This window comes from Miniopterus natalensis, chromosome 4 (assembly GCF_054644295.1).
Source record: "Miniopterus natalensis isolate mMinNat1 chromosome 4, mMinNat1.hap1, whole genome shotgun sequence".
NCBI classification, from domain to species: Eukaryota; Metazoa; Chordata; class Mammalia; order Chiroptera; family Miniopteridae; genus Miniopterus; species Miniopterus natalensis.
In genome coordinates, this window is record NC_142084.1 from 39,772,312 (window position 1) to 39,794,599 (window position 22,288).

Consider the following 22,288-nt stretch of genomic DNA (forward strand, 5'->3'; position numbering starts at 1 on the left):
TTAAAAAAAAGCTCTTCCAGCATATCAATGAAAAAGATGGGATTATTCAAAGATAAGGAATGGAGAAAACATTTAGATTAGTTATAACTACCTTCTCAACATTTCCTCAAGGACTGTAAGGTCAGAAGAAACTTTCAGAGATGTGGGTATAGCCTGCAGGAAAATATATAACTCAAGAGCAAAAACATGGCCCAACTCAACAGCAAAAACATGGCCACTCTTTTTTTTTTTAGATATTCATTTTTTAAAAAAGACCAAATATGATGATTTCATTTTCACCTAATTTTCAAGATTAATGCAACTTTCTTCATTTTTAGGTAGTGTTTATTTTTTCTGAAATATTACTGTCCTTGATTCATTTACTTGCTAATAATTTATAATAGAATAGAAGCTTAATATTTTAAATATGTCTATATATCTGTATGTTGTAACATATTTATACATGATTTTATATGAAATATAGTAATTGCTTAGTTCTATGGATTTTTTAAAAAGAATTTTAAACACTTCAAAAAAGCCCTGGTGAGGTCATTTTACTTGGGTACAGCAATCACTAAATACCACCTTGGACTCTATGTGGTCCTCCTAGCTTCCACCTTGGGCCCTCAGTTTCATTTTGGATGAGTGATTGTGTGGCTTCATTTCTTTTGAAATGGGCCTGGACATTAACCTTTAAGGTAGAAAAGTCAGTGCCCATTTTCCTGTGAACATTCTTGTAGTCAGTGAAAAAGGTAATGTCATGAAAGAAAACAGTTTTAATGGTGCTCATCAACTGTCCTTCCTTTCTCAATACCACCGAAACGAGGAACCCTATTCCTGAATGATTTTATTGACTTACTTATTTTAATAAAAGAACCCAGGATGCAGATCAGGGCACATGGGAGTGGAGAAGAGTGCTCAAGATTAAAAATGACTCAGGGGGAGGGGGAGTCTCTGATCCAAAGACAACCCTGACCATTCAAAGCAGTAATTCCCTATTCAAGCTTAAAAGGGACCACAACAGAGAAGACCTCCTGTGACCCCGGTGGGCCAGGCCTGGAAGTCGGTCATTGATCAAGTTTGGTGCACACATTTTCAAAGAAAGAAGGACTGTAGTGAATAAGCGTGAATTAATGTGTATCCATTGGCAAGCGTCAGCCAGGGCATTTATCTACACATTGAGGCTGGCATTGCAGATTCAGTGGGTTCTAAATGAAGCTTGTGGGCAGATGGAGAACCAAGGTCACTCCATCATTTTACTACACCTATGGGCACCAGATTTTCTTCTTTAATTTTTGAGAAGACAGGAAAACTAAGATGTGTTTCTTTCTCCACCTAGTCCATTGATATGGCTGTGCACTTGGCCAGTGCCAATCAATAGAACCTTCTCAGCAACTAAAAAAAAAAATCAAATATTTGGATAATTTTGTAAGGTGTGCAATGGTATTGTAGAAAATATCCTTATTTTTTTAGAGCTATATATCAAAGAATCTGGGAGTGAATGTTATGATGTCTGGGATGGGATGTAAAATATAGGGGGGGAAAAAGGATTGGTGAAGTAAACATGGGAAATGTCTGTTTAATCTGAGTGGTGGGGAGATAGAGAATTATTACATGATTCCTTCCACTTTGTTTTGAAATTTCATATCATTAAAAAAACCCAATAGCAACAATCAAACAAAAAATTAAATCCACACAAACTGTCAAATAAAATAATAGACAGTAGAAGAAATTATACAAAAGAAGAAATACAAATGCCTCTCCCTGAACAAAAAGCTTGGTAATAGTAGGAATCGATAAATAAAAACATTTTAACTATAAAATAATTTTTAACCTCCCAACTGGTAAAAAAAAATTTTAATGATAAAGCACAAAGATCCTTGAAATATTTCTCTCTTTTTCTCACTAGCTTATGGTAGAATCATAGATTCAACCTTTCTGAAAGTCAATTAGGCAATTCACAGCAAAAGCCTGAAAACTTGGAATGCTTTTGCGAGTCAATTTATTCCAGCACCATTTATATTAGCAACAACCTGGGAAAACAAAACCAAACAAAACCCTTCATATCCAATAAAAGGAGGCTGATTAAATCTGTTATGACAGATGCAAACACTGAGTACTATGCAAACATGAAAAGGATAATATTGAGTTATGCTTATTGACATGAAAAAAGTTCTTAATGTATTGCTAGGTAAAAAAAGAAGATTACAAAAGTGTATATATAGTAGTAGCTGACTTTTATAGGAAAACATATGCATACAAACAGAAAAAAATTTAGCCAGGATACACACCACCAACTTAGCAGTGGTTGTCTGGGTAGCAAGAATGCTTATTAATGATTTTTTTTTCTTCTTTATGTTCTCCGGGAAATAAAAGTTATTTTTAAAACTTTAAAAAGTTGCTGTACATGTGAAACTAATATAATAGTGAGTTGCCAACTGTCATTGGAAAAAATAATTCTTTTTAAAAAAAAGATTAAGTTTTATGGTTTAAGGATCCTTTATTTCTATTTTAGAAGAGGCTCTTAGTCTTTTAAAAAGTAATCCGAGGGATGACATCATTGAAGGCGGTTGTAAAAGGCACCGGCAGGGACAACAGCATCTAAATTATGATCCCACCAGGGTGGGACCGTTGGAGTTGCACAAGGCTGAAAGCTCTGGAAGGAAAGGGCTGTGTCAAATCACAGAGCAGAGCATCTCAGGGAGGAAAAAAAATATGTTGGTGATTTTTTTTATTTTCTTCTCTGAAAAGCACAAATGCCTTCTATTTAGGGTTGTCTCAGAGGCGGGCCAACCCGTACAACCTAACACCAAGTTTTCAAGGAACAATTCCTGTTGCTGCGGCTGGGGCATTCATCCGCCGCGGAGCCAGGAAGCCTCTCAGGACAGGCAGCACAATGCCAGGCCTGTGCGGGCGCTGCGCCCGGGCCAACCGCAGGCCACGGAAGTGAACCTGCACGTCCGGCCCGTGAAATGTCAGCCCGCGCAGGGACCTGGATCTCCCGCAGGAATCTGCCTTTCTGCATAAACAAGGACAGCGGGCTCTCTGCTGAGGGGAGCAGAGAACACATGAACTCAGTCTTCTCTGCGGTGACGTGGGACCTTGTCCTCTGGAAACCGTAAGGAACGCCAGTGAAATGTGGGTGCCCCTGGCCCGTGGCATCATCCATGAGGGCTTCTCACTCGACAGAGGTCGACCCTCGAATATTTGACATCTTTCTAGTAACAACCATGGAGACACTCTTGAGAGCAAATCCCGGAAAAGAGGAACAGGAGTGGGGCAGGGACCGAAGCCACATAGACCTTCTAGGTCATGTCACCTCTGTATCACCTGTCAAAGGTCACGAGGAGAGACTATAGGTTCTGGGTGTCTGCTTACAGAGACCTACAGATTTACACTTTGTTCCCGACTGTCCTGAATTATACAAACAAGATGGGATATGGTTGCAGGCTGGGAGAAATAAAGGTGGAAGAGCCCATGGAAAATAAAAAGAAAGGCACAGCCCTCTTATGATCTTGAAAAAGAGATTTAAGCTGGCCTCTGCACAGTAACACCACACTAAATGGTTCTGGCAGCATACTGTTTCAACTATACCAGGTCAATACAGATGTCACAGATGGGAGAAAAAATGGCAGAGGGTGATACCTACAGGACAGTGGAGTATAGGAATAGATAAAAGTACAGAGGAAGGTTTGGTTAAATAAGAAAAAGGAACCCTCAAATGGCAGCAATCCACAAGGTGGCTTCAGGCTATTTCTATTTAAAATAATGACCCATTGTTTTCCAAGATTAGTTTTAATTTCTTTGAAAAGTGAACGCTCAGAGGTCAGTTGAAAAACATGTACGGCCAATGAAAAGACTCTCAAGTCAACATCAGTGTCGGGACAGCCGCAGGCAGTGGTGCAGCTGAGCATTGCACAAAAGAACCACATCTAGGGGCACACTTGACATCAGATGTATCAAAGGTTTACGTATTTACTGTGACAGTATTCCAGCAGGTGGCAGTGTCTTGAGGAAGGGCGCTTTTAAAATTTGCAATGGCCCCCCAACAGCCTTGACCTCACTAAAAAAACACTGAATGTCCTAACTGAAGGGACACCATAAAATTAAGAGTAATTTCTATTTTTTAGAAATAGAATTCTCAGCGTGTTTAAGCTTAAAGTCGTAAAACATAAAGGGTTAAGAGAATCTGTGGAGAGGGACTCAAAACTCACCAATTTCATTTGCTCTCTTTCCTGTTTTCTTAATTGCCTCTGTCTAATCCAGAGTTCTTTGTGTGTCATCTTTTACTTTTTAAGGTAATGGAGGATTGTTCTCTTATGCCTTTCAAAAAGTGAAAAGGGAAAATTGCACAAATTGAGGCAACACATTATACTTTTACAAATTCGTGCAATTTCTATTACTGAGTCATAAATATTTAAGGACATTCATCCAAACCATCACACGGGGAAATTCTATATTGAACACTTCCAAGTGCATACATCTTTCAGTAAACACTGTAAGTGCCTTTATCCAAATCATAGAAAAATTGCCCGTGTTTCAAATTTTGAAAATTGGGCAAATTAAATGTTGGTTGGCACAGCATGATATAAATCCACCTCTCTCCGATTTTCCCCACTTCTTTTTTGTCTAGTGATGGAGAAAAGGACAATTCAGGTAAACACTTCCTTGCTTTTGGAATAAAGCGAACCAGGTGTGAGAAGGTTTTCTTATAGGCCTGCAATCTTATATCCCCATGGACCCTGAATTATTAATGGGGAAAAGAGAACAAATAACCCAGAGAGGGTTCTTGGCAGCCATTGTTTGAAGTTCATGGTGTTACACAACATTGAGCATGTCCAATTCACCTGCCAGAAGCTATCTGATTCTTACTCTAGGGTTCCATTTTCCTATTTTGATCTTATCCTGCATCTGGCTGGGTGATGGTCCATGTCAGAAGATGGAGATCTTCTGTTTATTCCATTAAACTTTGGTATCTGGTTATGACACCATGCCTCATGTATTTTCATCGACAAACGATCATAGTAGCTGGTTATCTGGTCCCTGTAGAACCTAGGTTTGTGTAGGGGAAGGAAACAGAAAAATCAGGGTTTTGTTAGTCTCTTAAGTGTTCAGTCCCTCTGTTCTCATGGGCCTGGCTGGACTCTCTCCTCATCTCATTTGTCAGGTAGGATGGCGTTAAGAACACTCCGTCCACACACTATCTCAAAGGAGACACACAGGCTTCTTTACACTTGGATTGAATTTTCTAGACTCTAAGGTTAAACAGCCAAAGGAACGGCTGTTTTAGCATTTACAGTGACGTCCCAACTAAAGGACCCATTCGATGGGGGTGCCGGAGGAGGGCACAAACAAGGGCATAAGGGGTGAGGTCAAGGCACTGGTGAGCAGGACCACATGAGCCAATCATTCCGGCCGCTAAGTAGATTGATTTTTCTGCCTGGCTACACGGTGCACTTCGGTGATTGTTTTTCTCCTTTACTTTTGCGAAGATGATCCCAATTTAAGCAGCCGAGTCTAAGTTTTTAGGATTTTTTTTTTTTTAAAAAAGGGCATTCTCAAACCTGTTCTTAAAATGTCTGGGATTTGCTTTAAAATAATCGAGGAGGAGGGAGGGGGAACCAAAGAAGAGGTTAGATGAAATAATACAGGTCATGAACCGATCATTGTTCAAACTGAATGATGGGTACATTCTGTAGTTTTGAAATTTTCCATTGTAAGAGGAAAAAACCCCACAAAAACGAGGCAGAGAACCAATGATCCAGAACTTGCTAGTTATTAGCTTCAACCTTTAGCTTCACCTAAGCCTCTTTTTAAACATTGCTAACAAGGAATGCTGTCTAACATCATTTTCTCTCTCCATATCTCCCCACCTTACATCAGAGGTATTAACAAACAGCAGAACTGCCAATGGACAGCAGTGACCAGGGAGGGTTTGATGAGGAGAAAGGGACAGTCACCTGCTCGTGTGGGATGGAGAGTTCACTGTACACCCCCCCACCAGTTTCATGCTCTCTTGGTGCCCGGGCAGGGGGATTGGCACCCCCTATCTCATTGGTCAGCACGTACTGAAAGGCCAACCTATAGAGTGCTTCATCCTGAGCTGCTACACTTTCCCTTAGTTCTTGTGGTTGGAACGAGAGTCCAGATCAATAATGATAAACAACTGTGGGGGAAGTTGTGGGTTTATAAAGGATAGGGAGAGAGTCAGCTCCTTTCTTCAATACTGAATGTCTCGTCTCTCCCCTCATCCCCCAGGAGCAGGAGATCTCACTGAATGGAGAAGCTCACTGGCATTTGGAGGCGCTTCATCTGAATGCTTCCCTGAGGCCAGCTTCCCAGGGCTGCCCTTCCCCATTATACTTCACAGTTAAATTATGCTCTATCTTAAGTATACCTAGCAACTCGCAAACACGGAAGACTCTGAACTTGATTCCAATCATGAGCCATTGTTCTGGGCAGTCAGCAGCTTCTAGGGAAATCAAACATGAGAAATCTGATAACTAACCAAACATCCCACCAGGCACTTACAAATCTGGAGATATGGAAATTTGGAAGTGATGTAGATATTTTTAAAAAGTATTTCAAATCACACCTTAGAACATAACCCATAAGCTGACTGTGTGCTTATAATAAACCAGGACTCAAAAAAGAAGAGAGAGAGTTGGCATATTTCCCCATCCCTGCTATCAGTTAACTCGGGTTAAAGAGGATTTCTTGGCACAAAGCAGCTTGATTCTATTTCACCTGAAGTAATGAGGTGAGAAGGTAAAAAAAGAGATCTGTTTGAAGCGAGGCTAATTGAGCAAGTTGCCTACTCAAAGGAAAAATAAAAACACACTGAGGATTTTGTAGAAGAACCAATAAACCAAGAATTCTGTAATATTGATTTCTGAACACTATTTCACAGGCTGGGCTGGGGGGAGGGGGCTTATAGGAAGCACCTCTTCCTTTGCTTTGGGCAAAAGATCTGATTTCTTCTTACTCTCAGCAAGAGGAGAATTTAAGGATTGCTTCATTTTTGCCAAATGGCTAAAAAACTTTTCTATCCTGTAATTATGCTCTTGCTCCAGCCAAAGCAATTAAGGCTGTGAGGTGAGTTTCACTAGTTTGGGGCTAGTTCAAATCTCCTCTTACTTCTTCCCAGAGAACACCTGAAAAGCATAAAATAACATGGTCTTGCCACATACCTTTCTGTTATATAAATATTCTTATGTAACCTTAAAAAGCAGCAGAGAACCTCCCTGAGAGATGCTGCTGGGTCCTGCCCAGATCGCCCAGTGCACTCTCCGAGTTGCTGGGAGTGTTGGCTGCCCCATCCGCCCCCCCCCCCCAGGAGGTCACACAGCCCCTGCTGAAGTTAATAAATACTATGGGGGTGCAAGGAGCTGCCCCCTTCCTCGAGGCAGGATTTACTCTGATGCAGTTCACATTCCAGAATTCACTGTAGGACAGAGCTGAAGCTTCAATCCAGCTAAAACCACATGCTTCCTCAGTAATGTCGCCTTCCTCTCCTGCTCGGCACTTCTCCGCAGGTTCCCCTGAGAACACTCTTCAGTAAAGCCCCTCCACAGGCACCCCCATCTTGGGCTCTGCTGCTAGGGAACCTGGCCTGTGACACTTCGAGAAGCCCATGGAAGCCAATTAAAATGAACATTTATTATTTTTAGCCTGCCACCTTTCAATGTCTACCAATCTGGCCAATTTCATGTGTTTAATCCACAGACACAAGCACACACACTAAATAGCCTTCAGATTACAGGTTGAAGGTAGGCTGGAATCTATAGTAGCCCATGTCTCCTATCTGAGCATCCCAATAAATAGACAAAATAGACTTTCCACCCGCCAGACCCATTTCCCAATGCAATGCACAGACCAGATCGCAAGGCTCATTTTCCATCTGTGTTCTTACCCGTGGAGACTGGGCTAGCACCACTCTTCTGTTCTATTACAGGGAGTTTCCTTTCCTAACACTATCAACTCTGTGTGAGGCAAGCTGGCTCTGTTTTAATTACTGCTTGATATGTGATATTCTTTAATTCCAATTCACAGAATTAAAAAGAAACCACAACTTGGGTAAAGTTCGACTGAGCGCCATCCCCGTGCCTGACGATGCTGAGGCCAATCTAGACCACATCAAAGAGAAAAACATCATTTGTCTTTTGTTGCAAGAATTAAAAGCACAATACTAATCAACGCTCCCATCAGGGAGCACCTAAGTCTGCTCAGGGAAGCAAAGTTCCTTGACTTAAAGCCTTCGAAGGGGGAGGCCGCATCTCCCGGGAGCAACTTATCCACAGCGGGGGGGGTCTGCGCTTGCTGGTGTTCACCTTGACAGCACCGGCTGGTGCCCTTTCACTTGGCAGATGGATGGGGAGCCCACCCTGGCTGACCTCCTCAAACTACCTTTAGCCAATGGAAAGCTTCCTTACCCACAGTTGTTAGCGATATTGGCTTTCCTGCAATTTTTTTAAAGCATGGTCTTTCTTCTGCTTTGTACGTTTTTTGCTCTCCCGCTAATGCTGTGAGATAGAACATGGGGATTTCCTTGGTGATGAATTATCAGAGCTACTTAGGAGCTGCTGCAGTGAGCACCCTGGTCTCCACCAGAGCATGGCTATCCTGAGATATGGACCCAGCTCCCAGTTACTGCTGTGCCACCCATTAAACTCTCTGGCCCAGAAACTTCTGCAAAGAGGATGATAATATCTACTTCACAAAGTTACTGTCAGGAGTAGAAAACAAGAACATATGGAAACTCCCCAGCATGGGACACCTCTTAGATGTTTGATAAATATTAATGGTCCTCTCCCCCACTGATGTCCTCGATTTCTGTATTGTTTCCACCAACCAAAGTTCTCATACAGTATGGTGGTCAAGGGCGTGACTCCTTTGAACCCAGGGCAGGAAACGGTTTGGGGAACAATGTTTGATGTGGGTATTCTGAGGGAACCCACATAAAGTGCCTACCTGGTGGTCGTGCGGATGGTGTTTTCTTTTGTGTGATTGTGCTCTTTGCTCACTTTTTCTGTAAGGAGAGAGAAGGGAACATACCTCTTAGGTCATTCACATGCAGCAACTTGTGGCTTTTAAGGCTTCAGCTGAAAAAGCCTTAACATTTCTTTCTCTCTTGTGGTTTTCATTTTGGTTTCTCTTTTAAACAGCCAAACCCTCCCTATCCTAATGGTAAAGACCATCATCAGACGCATGGAGATAGCACCCACAAAAATATTTGATTAAAAACCAATCCAAGGGAATCAGTTACCAACAAATTCCAAGCATGTTGTCTGGTTTTAATCAGGCCTGAATAAGTACATGCACACACACACACACACACACGTGCACAAAGATAGTTATTTCTACTGGATCTTTTCCCAGCTGAAAATTTCTGCTTTCCTCTGATTCAGCATGAAAACTGCCGTTGTTGCAACTGTTCCGCTCCTGACTTTGATGACAACCTCTGAGCATTCTGTATTGTTGGGCCCCTTTGTGAGAGGGGATATAAAAACAGCCATAAGACCGACCTCTGGGTGCTGCAGTCACCAAGCACTTATTCTGATAAATGTCACAAGGGACATAAAATATCATTAGACAAGAAGAGGTAAACCCTCCCTTACTCTGTCTTGAGGTCTGTATCTACCAGCTGTCAGGAGTTATTTAATTAGCTTTCAAGAACACAAACGTTGAACTCTGGCCTCCCCAACGCAGTTCAAATGTGAGGATTCTGCCCTGACTGTCACAGTGCTCAATGGCTTCTTTTAAGTGTCCAGAGAAAACCCGGCCAACTCTACAAGGGTTTCAGGTTTCAACGGCAGGGCAAGTAAAGAAACTTCTCATCTTAACGGATTTTTGGAAAAATTTCAACAAAGATTTACAACATCTGTCCCATGCTCTGGAGCTGCTGCCTGCCAGTTTGCGTGGACAATTCCTTTCTGTCCACTCGCTAGTGACAATGAGGGTGAATTTAGATTCCCAGGCAGTATTCTTTTAGAAAGCAGGAAATCGGGGCTAAATGACTCGCCTGAGGTCACCCAGACAGTTGTGACAGTGCCAGGGTGAGAACTCTCAGACACAAAGTTTTGAGCTGATAGCAGACTGTGATAATGTACTCTCAGAGACGAGACTGAAAGGAACCTCGCTGGCCTCACTTTCGCCAGTTTTAACTGCTAAATCATCTTCAAAGTTATACTGTTTTTAGATATGTTCTCAGCCTTTAAAAAAAAAAAAAAGCATCTTGCACGTTTTGGAGCTTTTTGGAGCTTGCAAAGATCTTTGTGTCCTATTAAGTGGGCAGAATTAACTCTTTCCACCTCAGCAGAGCTCTGCACAAATACAGTCCTTGTTTGAGAACCTGGAGGCCTCCATTTTCGGCACCAACTATAGTGTCACAGGTGTAGGGTGTGTGGCTGGGCCAACGGAAGGTGGACTATCATAGTGGCACACGGATTCTAGCTTCTCTTCTCTTTCCTGGTATTTTTCTTAGTGGGGCAAACAGGATAATACTTAAACAAGGAGGCATCTAATGGGTGCTTTAAATTTGTTATCCGTAACAGAAGGGCTTATCCAGCAAACTTGACTGATGCATGAACTGTAACATGTAGACTTGGCTGTGGACAAGGGGGGCGTATCTCTATGTAAATATAAATCTTATTTGTGTTTGTATCACCAGCCTCGATCATGTTCAATCGGTTAAAGACAGTAGTATGCAGCTCGAAAGTGTTATTTAACAAAGGGAAAATTTAGGCACTAGAAAACTCAACTATTCTATCAAGACACTTAGCTGAGCTGGTAATTACTGCACTTTTGAATTCAAAGTATTCAAAGTAGACACAATTGGTTTACAGAAAATGTTCTACTAGGCTAGAGCCAGAAAAAAACCCTCCCTCTTGATCTTTTGCTTTTCCCTTTCCTTGATTTTTTTTTTTTTTTTTTGGCAAGATACAGTAAAATCTCATTAATTCAGACCACACTAATTTGGAATTCATGGTAATTCAGTCACTGTTGGAGTAAACTGAAGTTTATCTTTTGCACATTAGAAAAAAAAAAAAAGGCTGTTAATCAGATCAACTGCCTAAACAAAATTAGAGGTGAGACGTGTAGCCCAGTCAACAGGGATCGTTTGCACAGAATTGAATAGAGTTCTAATTTCAAACGATTCTTAACTATTTATTAAAGAAAGTTTGGCAGCAGTTCAACTTGGCAACATTTTAGTAACTGAGTTTGAGTTGCAGTAGGCATGTTCAAGTAACAAAATCGATTTCTGTCTAAAAAAAATATCCTATCACGTGGGTCTTTTTACTTCGAGTGGCTTTCCTTGCAATTATTCCCGATTATTCCCGATTTCCTTGCAAGTATGCCCTTAAACATACCTGACAGTTGAAACAGGAGCTCGGAAGCCATCTTCACAGAGATGTCCTGACTGAAGAGGTTCCTCTCTGGGGGCACCCTGCCCTCTGGCATCTTCTGTAAGGGTTCGGTTTTCTCTCGCCCGATTAAAGTGCTATAGCCAACGTTCCGGCTGGGTGATATCGAGACACGCGAGTCCTGGATGTCGACCTCCATGGGCTCCTCTTTAATCTTCACCATCTGGGTTTCCTTGTAGCTTTCCGCTGCAAGCGGGTGCATGAAGAGAAAAACACGTTTCTTAATTCGGAACCAAACCCAGTTTTCTCATCACACAGAAAACTGTGAAGAGGATGTCAAGCAGCAGTTTAGAAGAGAGAGCTGTGGCACAGTGAAACAGAGTTGGGAAAACTACTAGTTTAACCCATTTGGTTCCCTGAAAAAGTAGGACACTGAAGCCTGGAAAATGAAGTGACTTGCCCAAGGCCACACAAGCGGCAGCAGGACCAGGCCTAGGTCTCCAGATCTGGAACTCAGGGTTCTGGACCAGGGGCTCCTGGCCATCCCCATGCACTCCCTCCTTCCCCTCTGCCATGCTGCTTCCAGAACTTGCAGAGAAGATGGTGTCTGTCTGTCTTTGTTTTATAACTTAACTTCGATGAATCAAATTAGAGCTTGCATATTAATATAATGATTTTCTCCCTCTATTTTTAAAGCTCTGATGATTTTTTTTCTTTCTCTTCTAGGGCGCCTAAATTAATAAAGGATAAATAGAGTTGATTCAACGAAAACGTTTAGGCCTTGCTGGGAGGTAGTAATCCTCAAGACCACCTGGGAAGTTAATTGCAGCCTAAGGATTAACATTTAGAAAAACAGCAATCTTGCAGGTTATAATAACCATTCAATTGATGGACTGTTCTTGCTTTAGGTGTGACTATTAGATGTTTGGTCTCTGGGCTGAAACATGCATTCACTTTGCAAGGCTGGAGTGCCTTTATGTCCACGGGTCCCTTAGAGCTAATGGCAGAACATCTTTAAAACAAGGTGAGGCAATTAGCCCAGTCATTAATTTGGGTCATTTAAAAATAAGGCCACACTTTCAAATCAATAAGCATTTATTCGTAGCTACTATGTATTCAGCATTCCAGAAAACAGAAAACAGACAGAGCAGGGAATTTTATGGTGACCCCCCCAAAAGATATATCTATGTCTTAACACTAGGAACCCGTGAATGTAACCTTATTTTGATAAAAAGGTATTTGCAAATGTGATTAAGTTAAGCATCTCAAGATGAGATCATCCCGGATTATCCAGTAGGCCCTAAATCCAATGACAAGTGTCCTTATACTAGACAGAAGGGGACAAGACACGGAGACAGTGGAAAATGTCATGTGAAGACAGACACAGTGCTGTAGCCTGAATGTTTATGCCCCACCCAAATTAATATGTTGAAACCTAATCCCCAGTGAGATGGTATTTAAAGGTGGGGCCTTTGGGAGGTGTTTAGGTGATAAGGGTAAAGCCCTCATGAATGGGATTAGTGCCCTTACAAAGAAGACCCCAGAGAGCTCCGTGGCCACTTCTGCAGCGTAAGGACACTGCAAAAAGATGCCTTTCTATGAACCAGGAAGAGGGTCCTCACCAGACACCAAGTATCAGGACTCTGATCTCAGACTTCCCAGTGCAAAACTATGAGAAATAAATTTCTGTTGTTTATAAGCCACCTGGTCCATGGTGTTCTATGTTAGCAGCCCAAAGACAGTAACACAGAGACTGGAGTTATGCAGCACAAGCTAGGGATCGCCTGGGGCCACCAGAAACTAGAACAGGGAAGGAAAGACCTCCCCTAGAGCTTTCAGATTTCAGACTTCTGGCCCCTAGGCCACGAAGGAATACATTTCTGTTGTTTTAAGCTACCAAATTTGTAGTAATTGGTGATGGATTGATGGGTAGATGGATGGATGGACGGACAGACAGGTAGATAAAACAATAAGAACAAATGTAAAGCAGATGTTGACCTGTGAGACAGTCAGGGGATGTGAAGCGGGAAATCTCATTGCTGTAAACTGGGTGGTCAGAGAAAACTATGCTTTCCTTGCCAAGTATGAGACAGGTGAAAGTCAAGTACGTGTATAGTTTATTGATTTGCAATAAAGAAGATAGAGGAGCATATTTAATTACATGGTTAAAATTAATATGGTGCTATCAATAAGCTCTTATGTAAGAAGTGTGCTAATTGTTCTTTTTTCCTCTTGACATACTACACATGCTTCTCAGGGAAAACGACTTGGTTTTTGTCAGCAACTAAACTGCAGGCAACTGTTACACTTAATTTAGATCCCCTCCCCCTTCCCCTAGCTCTGCCAAGCTGTTTTTTCTCTGTATGTCTGTGAAACCACGTTTCTTGATTCAATCATGCTAAAAATAAGTAAAATAAAAAGAATACAAAGCTTTGCAAGTTACACGTTTAGCTTCCTTCCCTCTACTTCCAGTCCATCTAATTCTTCCTTGAGTACTGACCACACCCCCTGTCCCCTTAGGAATCTGGTGACCTGAGAGCCCTCCTGACTTCCAGCTGGGTCACCCATTGGTGTAGTCACAACACACATTTCCCCTCTTTGTGTTCCCTCCAAGTGCTTTTATATGAAAAATAAATAGTGGGGTCAGTGTCGCAGGTACGTAATGATGTCTCTGAACCCTGCAAGTCATTCCCAAGCTTGAAGACAAACACAAAGGAATATTAGAAAGGGATTCATTTAGTTTAAAAAAAAATCTCAACAACATACAGAGCAAAGCTAGAAAGAAGCTCCATTACTGCCCCCACCTTCCCCCCACACCTTTCCCCAGCTTTGCCCCTGGATTAAAAAGCACTTGGCTGTTTGCGCCACTGAATTTAATGAAATTTGTTTTCAAAAGCTACTTGGGATAATTTCAAGAACGATTTCCATGAAGTGCTTTCTTCCCTTTCTTATGACAACCCTTGACTTTTCAAACATGCACAAAACACTGACCACTGATAACAGCCTTTAGCATTCTTAATCTACCCAATGGACTCCAGACTCACGGAGGAGAGCTTTCAAGCTGACGTCTCAATGGGCAAGTGAGGCATAATGTAATCAATATTTTTATAGTCCTTGCTCTTCCAGGCATTATTGCCACGTGTTTCCTTGCCTCCTTTCCTTAAGCAGGGTTTCTCAGCCTCAGCGTTGCTGACATTTGGGGCCAGATACTCCTTTGCTGTGGGAGGCTGTGTGGTGCACTGTAATATGTTTAGCAACAACCCTGGTCTCCACCCACTAGATGCCAGTGTCGCCGTCCCCCTAATTGTGACCACCGCAGATAACTCCAGACATTGCCAATGTTCTCGGGGGGGGGGGGGGGGGGGGGGGGCGCAAAATCAACCCAACCGAAAACCACTGCTGTGAAGTTTTTGCCACACTCTAGTCTTCAGCCCCCTCCTCCAAATTTAATCAGCACCCATGGCTTGAATGAAGAAAAAGCTCCTCACAAGCCGTAGCTCATTATTTTTGTTTTTTATTGAATTTATTGGGGTGACATTGGTTAATGAAATTATATAGGTTTCAGGTGTACAATTCTATAACACATCATCTGTATATTGCATTGTGTGTTCACCACCCCAAGTCAAGTCCTCTTATATCACCACTTAATCCCCCTTATACCCTCTTCTACCTCTCCCCACCCCCCTTTCTTGAAAGTTGTAGCTTAGGCTCCCCTGTGTATTCATCACCTTCACAGCCAGGTGTGGGGACAGGCTGGCTTAGGATGCAAGAGGCAGGTTGACTTGGGAACAGGGTGTCTGCTATAGATCCCACTTGGTCCCTGGCCCACTCCTTCCCTTTAGCCTGGGGCATCCGAACATACCAATGGTTGAATGAATCATTTCACTGACATAGCTTTGACTCCCACACCCAGGGACAGGTCTACACATCCAGGATTTTATTCTTTCCCATCATCTTCCCCCTTCCATACACATAACAGATCTTTTTAGAATCTCTTTCTAAAATAACAGGACAAATATTAATTTTACCCCAAGTGGCCCACACTGTTATTCCAAGAAAGAAATTGGCACATGGAAAAAGATGAGAGGCCGTGTTAACAGTAGGTTATGCCTGGGAGGTGGATTGCAAGTGACTGTTTATTGCAATGCTTATTTGTATTTTGTAATTTTTCTCTAAAAAATATGGATATTTTGTTGTAAAAAAAAGATGATATGTCCTCTTTAGAAGTGTTTAGAACACTGTGTGTGCTGGGAGCTTTGAAAGAGTTGGTCTGTGAATCAGATAAGCCCTATTCAAACTCTGCTTGGCAACGGGTGGAGGGGGAAGCAATGAGAATGCAATAATTCTGTCTTTTCTACTTTTATAAGCATAATACATACCAGCCATCAAACTGTATTATTTCATTCGTCAGTCATTTGGTCATTCTATAATCTTTTTAAAAATGTCTACTATGTGCTAAGTACTATGATATATGATGGGTGGGACACAGAGGCAAATAAGACATAGTTCCTTCCCTCAAGCAGTTTAAATCTACATGAATGAGCAGACAGTGCCAACAGCCCTCTAATGCAAGAAGTGAAATGAAAATACAGTGTGGGAAGAAGAGTTAAGGAAGACCGTGAACCAAAGCACAGAGGTGGAATTGTACTCCTCCCGGGGCGATCGGGGAATATCGCATTGTCTGGTTTGGCTAGAGGGCGGACACTGAGAGGTGGAACTGGTACCTTGAATAAGCAGCACTCACAGCGTGTAAACATAAAAGCAACTCTATGTTTTGTGGTCCATTGTCTCTTTAAACCTGCCTGGTAGGAAGAGTTCCTCCCCTTTCCCTGGGGGAAAGAAAGGTCAGGCAAGCGCATACCTGATAATGCTTAGATGATACAAAACCTAAAAACCCCTTCAAACAGCGAAACAGTCTTGATTCAGCATAGGGAAGACCGGGTCCCACGTGCTAATTCACACTTCCACCCTCCTTCGGAGGTAAGTCCTCTCCGCTGTCTGGAGGACTCTGCTGGTTACCTGTTACAGGGGGAGGGGAGAGGGTGGTGGGCTTTCTCCCTTCCCCGTGCTTTCTGCCCAACACACCAGCTGCCCTTTCAGACCCCAGAGAAGGGCTGGGGGGGGGGGGGGGAGAAGAGGTGAAGGGAATAAGAAAGGTGTTACTTCACTCCCCTTTTCTAGAAAGGTTTTACCTTCTTCAGGCCAGCAGGTGGTTATGGGATTTGTGCATGGGGTCTTTGGAGACCTATAACTTTGGCCTCTCCCCTGCAGTTCCCTTCTCCTGGCTTAACTTCCTCTTGTCTGGGGTCGCTCATTTCCTTCACTGCCCCTAGGAGCCCACCTGTTCACTTCCATCTCCTGTTATGTTGAGGAACCATCAATTCTCTAGGCAGCCCCAGTGGACAGCATTTAAATCAACACCCATGATGCCAGCTCTCCGTGGGAAATTGGTTTCTGTCGCAGACACAGGAAACAGTGCCTTTTATTTGATCAGACAAAGAGGGCAAGCTCAGGCCCCATGCAGCACACTTGGCCACCAAAGGGGCTGGCCACCCCGTGTCCCACCCTCTAGATTTCCCCAGGCAGATATCGGGCACCAATCCACCAGGCTCCCCAACTGAGGAGAGCACAAGATCAGACTGCCCAGGTGGTGTCCCTTAAGTCATGCTCTCTAGATTTGGGGTGGGCGGTTGGTATCACTCCTCCATCCTTTCTCCCCTGCAGCGGGGGAAGGGATCACAGCACACTTCTCTCCAAAATCCCCTGGCCCCAAACTTCAATAACCTCTTGCTTTTATATTCTCTCAACTTGACCAAGAGGTTCAGGAGTTTGTTCGTGGGGTGGGGGGAAAAAGATACATAACATGACATTTATCATTTTAACCATTTTTCAGTATGCAGGTCATGGCATTAGGCAGACCCCATTGCTGTGCAGCCACTGCCAGCAGCCACCTCCAGAATGCTTCGTCTTCCTCAGTGGAAACTCTACCCATCAACACCATCTCCCCATTTCCCTTCCACCAACCTCTACACTCATCATCTACTTTCTGACTCTCTGGCAAGTGCTTTTTCAGAAAAATTCTTCCTGCTGTAACCTTGGTGCTGAAGCCAAGTCTTCCATTTCACATACTGTTTAACAAAGAACATCCGGTTATATTCCAGAGAAATAAAATTGGAGAGGTAGATAGGGGCAGAATGTGAACTCTTAGGTCCTGGGCCAGAAGCCTGCCCTGAGTGGGGAGCAGTCACGGGGAGGTTTGCTCAGGGGGGTTGCATCATCACATGCATTTCAGAAGGCCAACCCGGCAGAGGCACTTCGAAGGAATGCAGGGGAGTGTATTGTAGTCATCCAAGCACAGAGACCAGGAGGGCCTGAACCAATGGTCAGGAAGATAGAAAAAATTCCCGAGATAGTCTAGAGGTTCCATGAGGAGGAACTGGTGGCAGAGGGACTAGGGATCTGAAAGAAGAATGAAGAGACCAATGTGGGAGAAATTACGAAGAAACTTTGTACATGCCTGCATAAAGGGTAGTGTGATTGAAAAAAATATTTCTATGACTTTGAAGCCTTGAAATTTGGAAGATCGTACTAATAGGAGCAGGAATGAAAAGCTGAGTTGGGGAGAAACACAAAGGAACATTTTCAGTTCTGTTTTGGTGAAGTATTTATGATTCCTGCAGGAAGTGGACTTCCTGATGGCTTACAGGCAGCAGAAGAAGACTCGCCAGTGACACACAGTGACCTCACCCCGTCATCTGAATCAGGGGACCGGGTGCGGGCAGCAAGGGAAGGCGGGGTGGGAGCGTTACCCCTGCTCTTAGAGAGGAGCAGAAAGAATCAAGGAAAGGAGTGGAGAGGGGTGGGCCAGCATGGCCTGTGCCATGGGGAGCCAGAGAAAAGCGAAGGGGTGTCACAGGCACCCCCATGAAAGCCTCCTGGCTCCTGCCTCCCCCCACCCCCAGCTCTGCCTCACTTCTGCCCTTGGGTTGCGGTCCTTTTACAATGACTCCTTCCCTTTCTGTCCGGCAGAAGCCCCGGCCCGTGGTCTCCCCGCACCGGCTCCCGGGACTCTTCCACGTGCCTTCACGCCCCCCAATACTGAAATACTCCATTTGCCTGGACGCGCCATGCGGGCTACTCACCTTATTTCCTTCTTAAACATCCAATAACACCCTACTCAGATTTCAAAGCTATTTCGATGTCCCCTCCGTGAGCAGCATTCCCTCATCTGCCCCAACTGGCACTCCTCCTGCTCTGTCTTACCTTTACACTGTACAGCCCTCGCAAACACTATAGTCACTGCAATTATTATTTAGGGGTTTGCTTTCCTCTGGACTGAACTCTCAGGGGAGAGCTAGATGCTTATTCATCTTTCATCTCCAAGACTGCACAAGGTCTGGCACATTCAATATGCTTAATGAACATTGGTCACCTAAAGCATTGCACGTAGTAGGCCTGTAATGGTATGCTCCCTCTCCTGACTCCCCAGTCTACCACAGACACTCCCACATGCTATGAACTTAAAACAAAATATGAAAGGATGAAACTCCAGCAATGGCACTGAGATAAACCATAATAAGTGACCTCTCTCTCTCCCGACTGCTCACTGTCACGGTCCTGAACTAGAAGTGTTTTAGAGTAATGAGAAGCTTCAGAGAGCCTCTAGAAGCAATGCCAACTATGCCAGGTGGGCACAATTCATTTCTAGAGAAATACTCCTGTCAATCAAAAAAGCTAAAAATCTTTCATCTCCAACCTGCCATCCTCAAAGATACAAAGTTCTTGGTTGGGCATAAAAACACCTGTGTCCAGGTATAGAACTTGATTCCTGTAGGCGTCGGGTACATTCCTTTACACTCTGTGAGCAACATTGTGGGCTGAAGGGAAGTGAAGTGAAGTGAAACAAAGGACAGGAAGGAGAAACGAGATTACACTGTAGCATCCCATCGCAGGGCCTGCCATCCGCTGGATCTGATAAAGGCGAGTGGCCTTCTACCTTCACTTTCTCTTACGTGATTTTTGCCTTGGCCAAAATCAAAATGGAATAAGGAGTCGGGCTGGGTTTCCTTGGTGGCACAGGGAGAGGCAAAGCCCAGACCTGCTCAAGCAGAGGCAAGGATGCAGGGAGATACGGAAATGCTACTCCACAGAAGCCGGACGCTGTGCACCAGAGTTGGTCTTCTCAGGTGGGAGCGAAGCAGCCTCAGGCCCCAGCCTTCCCTCACCCTATGCAGGGAGGTAGGTCCCCAGTGAAGTGCAGATCATGGAATTCCTGTGATGGGAATTAAGAACCGGATGCGTAGATGCTGAGCATTACCCTTCCTGTCCTCTTTTTCACCCCGTCTCTCTTGCTTTATGCGCTATCACACAGAACAGCAGCCCATGCAAACTGAGACAAGTTTTATGCTCTTTCAATGACTGGACTGTTGTATGCTTCTCCACAGAAGTTATATATGAAATTTCACTCTTCTCTATGGTATGGCCCTTGGTTCATTGCAACCACACTCAGAGTCCAGTGGTCCTCAGTGGGGAAAGGCTCCCAGTCCTGCTCTGAGGAATGAAATCTGAAGCTGAGCCTTTCCCACAGGTGCTGCCACACCCCAGAGGAAACAGAGGCTCTGGTCAGTTACCCACTTTCCCTACTAGACATATTGGTTGTCTGTTCCTGGGGAAAAAGAGAGGAAACTGTCTCCATGAAAGAAAAACAGTGGTGCAGCAGATTTTTCTCTGGTTCTCCTGATATACAAGAACCTTCAAGTACAGCATTTTCCAGTGCCCTCTTCTTGGAACAGTGGAATGAATGGGAGATTAATTATCTGGAATGGATAAAATGCATGGTCTACAAGATAACACAGTGGGCAGGGGTGCTAATGGTGTGAGGTAGGGAATTGAACTTTTTTCCCCCTTAATTAAAAAAAAAATAGTATTTTTCAACAGAAGAGCACAACAATGACCTCCAGGACACATACAAACACACACACCACATTTCATCCGAACTGAGCAAACCGTGAGACCAAGTCACAAAATTAAATAATGCATTAAACAATTAATTAATTAAATTAAATCATCTTTCCAGATGGTAAAACCAGTCTTCATAGTAATCTAAACATTAGGAGAATTTTGTTTAACATATGAGGCTAGGCTTTTTGTATGCCCCTTCCCCCACACCACCTGTCTGCTCCTGAAACTATTTTGAAGATATTTTATCAGAATTGACCTTTTGAATTGGATCACCAAAACTATAAATCAACCAGCATTTGCCCTCTATATCAGTCTACTACCTGGCGACTTCATCTGAAGAATTAGCTATGCAGGCCAGAATCCACAATTAGAGAGAAGTAAGCAGGGGGTCAACTTAGAATCAAGTTTTTAAAAGCACACAATGAGCAGCCCCAGGTGTTCCATTTCAGTAATTGTTCCGAATTTGCAAAGAACAAATATGCCCTAAAAGAGTGGAACTTGAACTTTAAAGGCAATAAAGAGCTAGTGAGATCTGGAAGTTCTCTTTCAGGGGTCCAAGAAACACATTTTCCATCAGAGCAAAGTACTTGATGCTTTCTTCTTCTGTCGATTTTTAAACATCTTCACATCGCCTGTACCAGGAAGCAATGCAACAGGTCCTTGGCTGAGGTAACTGGGCATTTGCTAATGTTTTCAGACTGGCCACAAAACTGGGCCCAAGGTTGCAGCACAGGTTTTGGGCTTGATTGTGGGTAAGATACTGCCTAGCGTTAAGCAGTGGGAATTTCCTGTGACATAAAGGAAGGTCTCTCAGAGTGGTCACGTGGAAGACAATCACAAGTCAGAACATCTCCATTACATTTTACTGTTGTCCATTTCACTTTTGTCCAAGTGACAATCAGGAGTTTTGGGGGCACTGGGAGCTCGGCTTCTGCAACCAGCAATGATGTGGAATGGCTCAGATGTTAGCTGTTGCACTCTGAGAGTCCCGGTGTTAATGTAAAACCTCTCCCAATCATCTTGTTTTCTTTTCATTTGATGATTTCACTGGAAATTAGCTAAAGAGGTGCATTTAAACTGTAAGTCTGCCATTTGGTAACATTCCAAATGATCTCATTTTTTAAAAATTAACCTATTTTTCATCTAATGTCCAGAATATACTTTTCTTGTCTCACATTTAAAAAAGAAAAGAAAAGAAATAGGGTCAATTAAAGTATCTGATCTAACCTTAAAGCTATTTAACATCATTATCCTTTGCCATTTAATAAATTTAAGCTCTGTTCACCTCATTTGTTGCGATTAACAGGCCTTCCTCTATCTTTCCATGAACTTGAATGCTGGGGGTGGGTGGGTGTGCACGTGTCAGATTTAAACAGAATTCCTGAAAGATTCAACAGAATTCCTGCTGACATAAAAAAATTACCAGAAGGCAAGGTCCATCTCTATCAAGTGCTTTATGCATAAAGAGGGGGGAAGGAGAAAGAGGGGGAGTCTTTACTGCCCAAAAAGCAGAAGGAGCAAGCAAAGAGGTTTTTTCCAATTACTGAGAGTTTTACAAAACTTTTTAAGTATTTCCACTAACTGATGGTAAAAGGGCTTTTGTATATGCAGACAAGTTTAAAGTGCTTTTCTTAGGCGGTGCTAAATATTACTGAATCGTGTCACAAGGGTATGTATCTCTGTTGAGGAGTCCTGACTGCATCTCCCGCAGTGGTCGATGTTCCTAGCAGGCGGGGAAGGGCTGGTAAGCATGGAGCAGAGGGCACAGCGTCAGAGAGCAACAGAGCACTAGCTAGAGGGAGAAATGGGTCCCAATAGATGGGGTGAGGTGAGAATGTAGGCTCCATGCAGCAGAGTGCACTGTCTTGTTCGCCTTTGCATTAGGAGCTCAATAAATATTTGTTAAATGAATAAGCAAAAGAAAAAAAAAAGGAAGGAAGATCATAAAAAATAAATGGAAAGATAGAATGAGAAGTAGAGGAAAG

At 43.3% G+C, this 22,288-nt stretch overlaps 1 protein-coding gene across 6 annotated transcripts in view; it reads right to left on the minus strand.

Moving 5' to 3' along the window:
- ZNF827 (zinc finger protein 827) overlaps window positions 1–22,288 on the minus strand; it is a 151,470-nt gene that overhangs the window by 59,180 nt on the left and 70,002 nt on the right. For all 6 annotated transcript variants that reach the window (XR_001602743.2, XM_016206900.2, XM_016206905.2 and 3 more), the window contains exons 6-7: window positions 11,349–11,588; window positions 8,950–9,007 (exon numbers count right to left, since the gene is read on the minus strand). Coding sequence is in view for 5 of the 6 variants with exons in the window: in XM_016206900.2 (XP_016062386.1) it covers window positions 8,950–9,007; window positions 11,349–11,588 (298 nt within the window). In the remaining variant the exon portion in view is untranslated. The remainder of the gene's footprint in view (window positions 1–8,949; window positions 9,008–11,348; window positions 11,589–22,288) is intronic.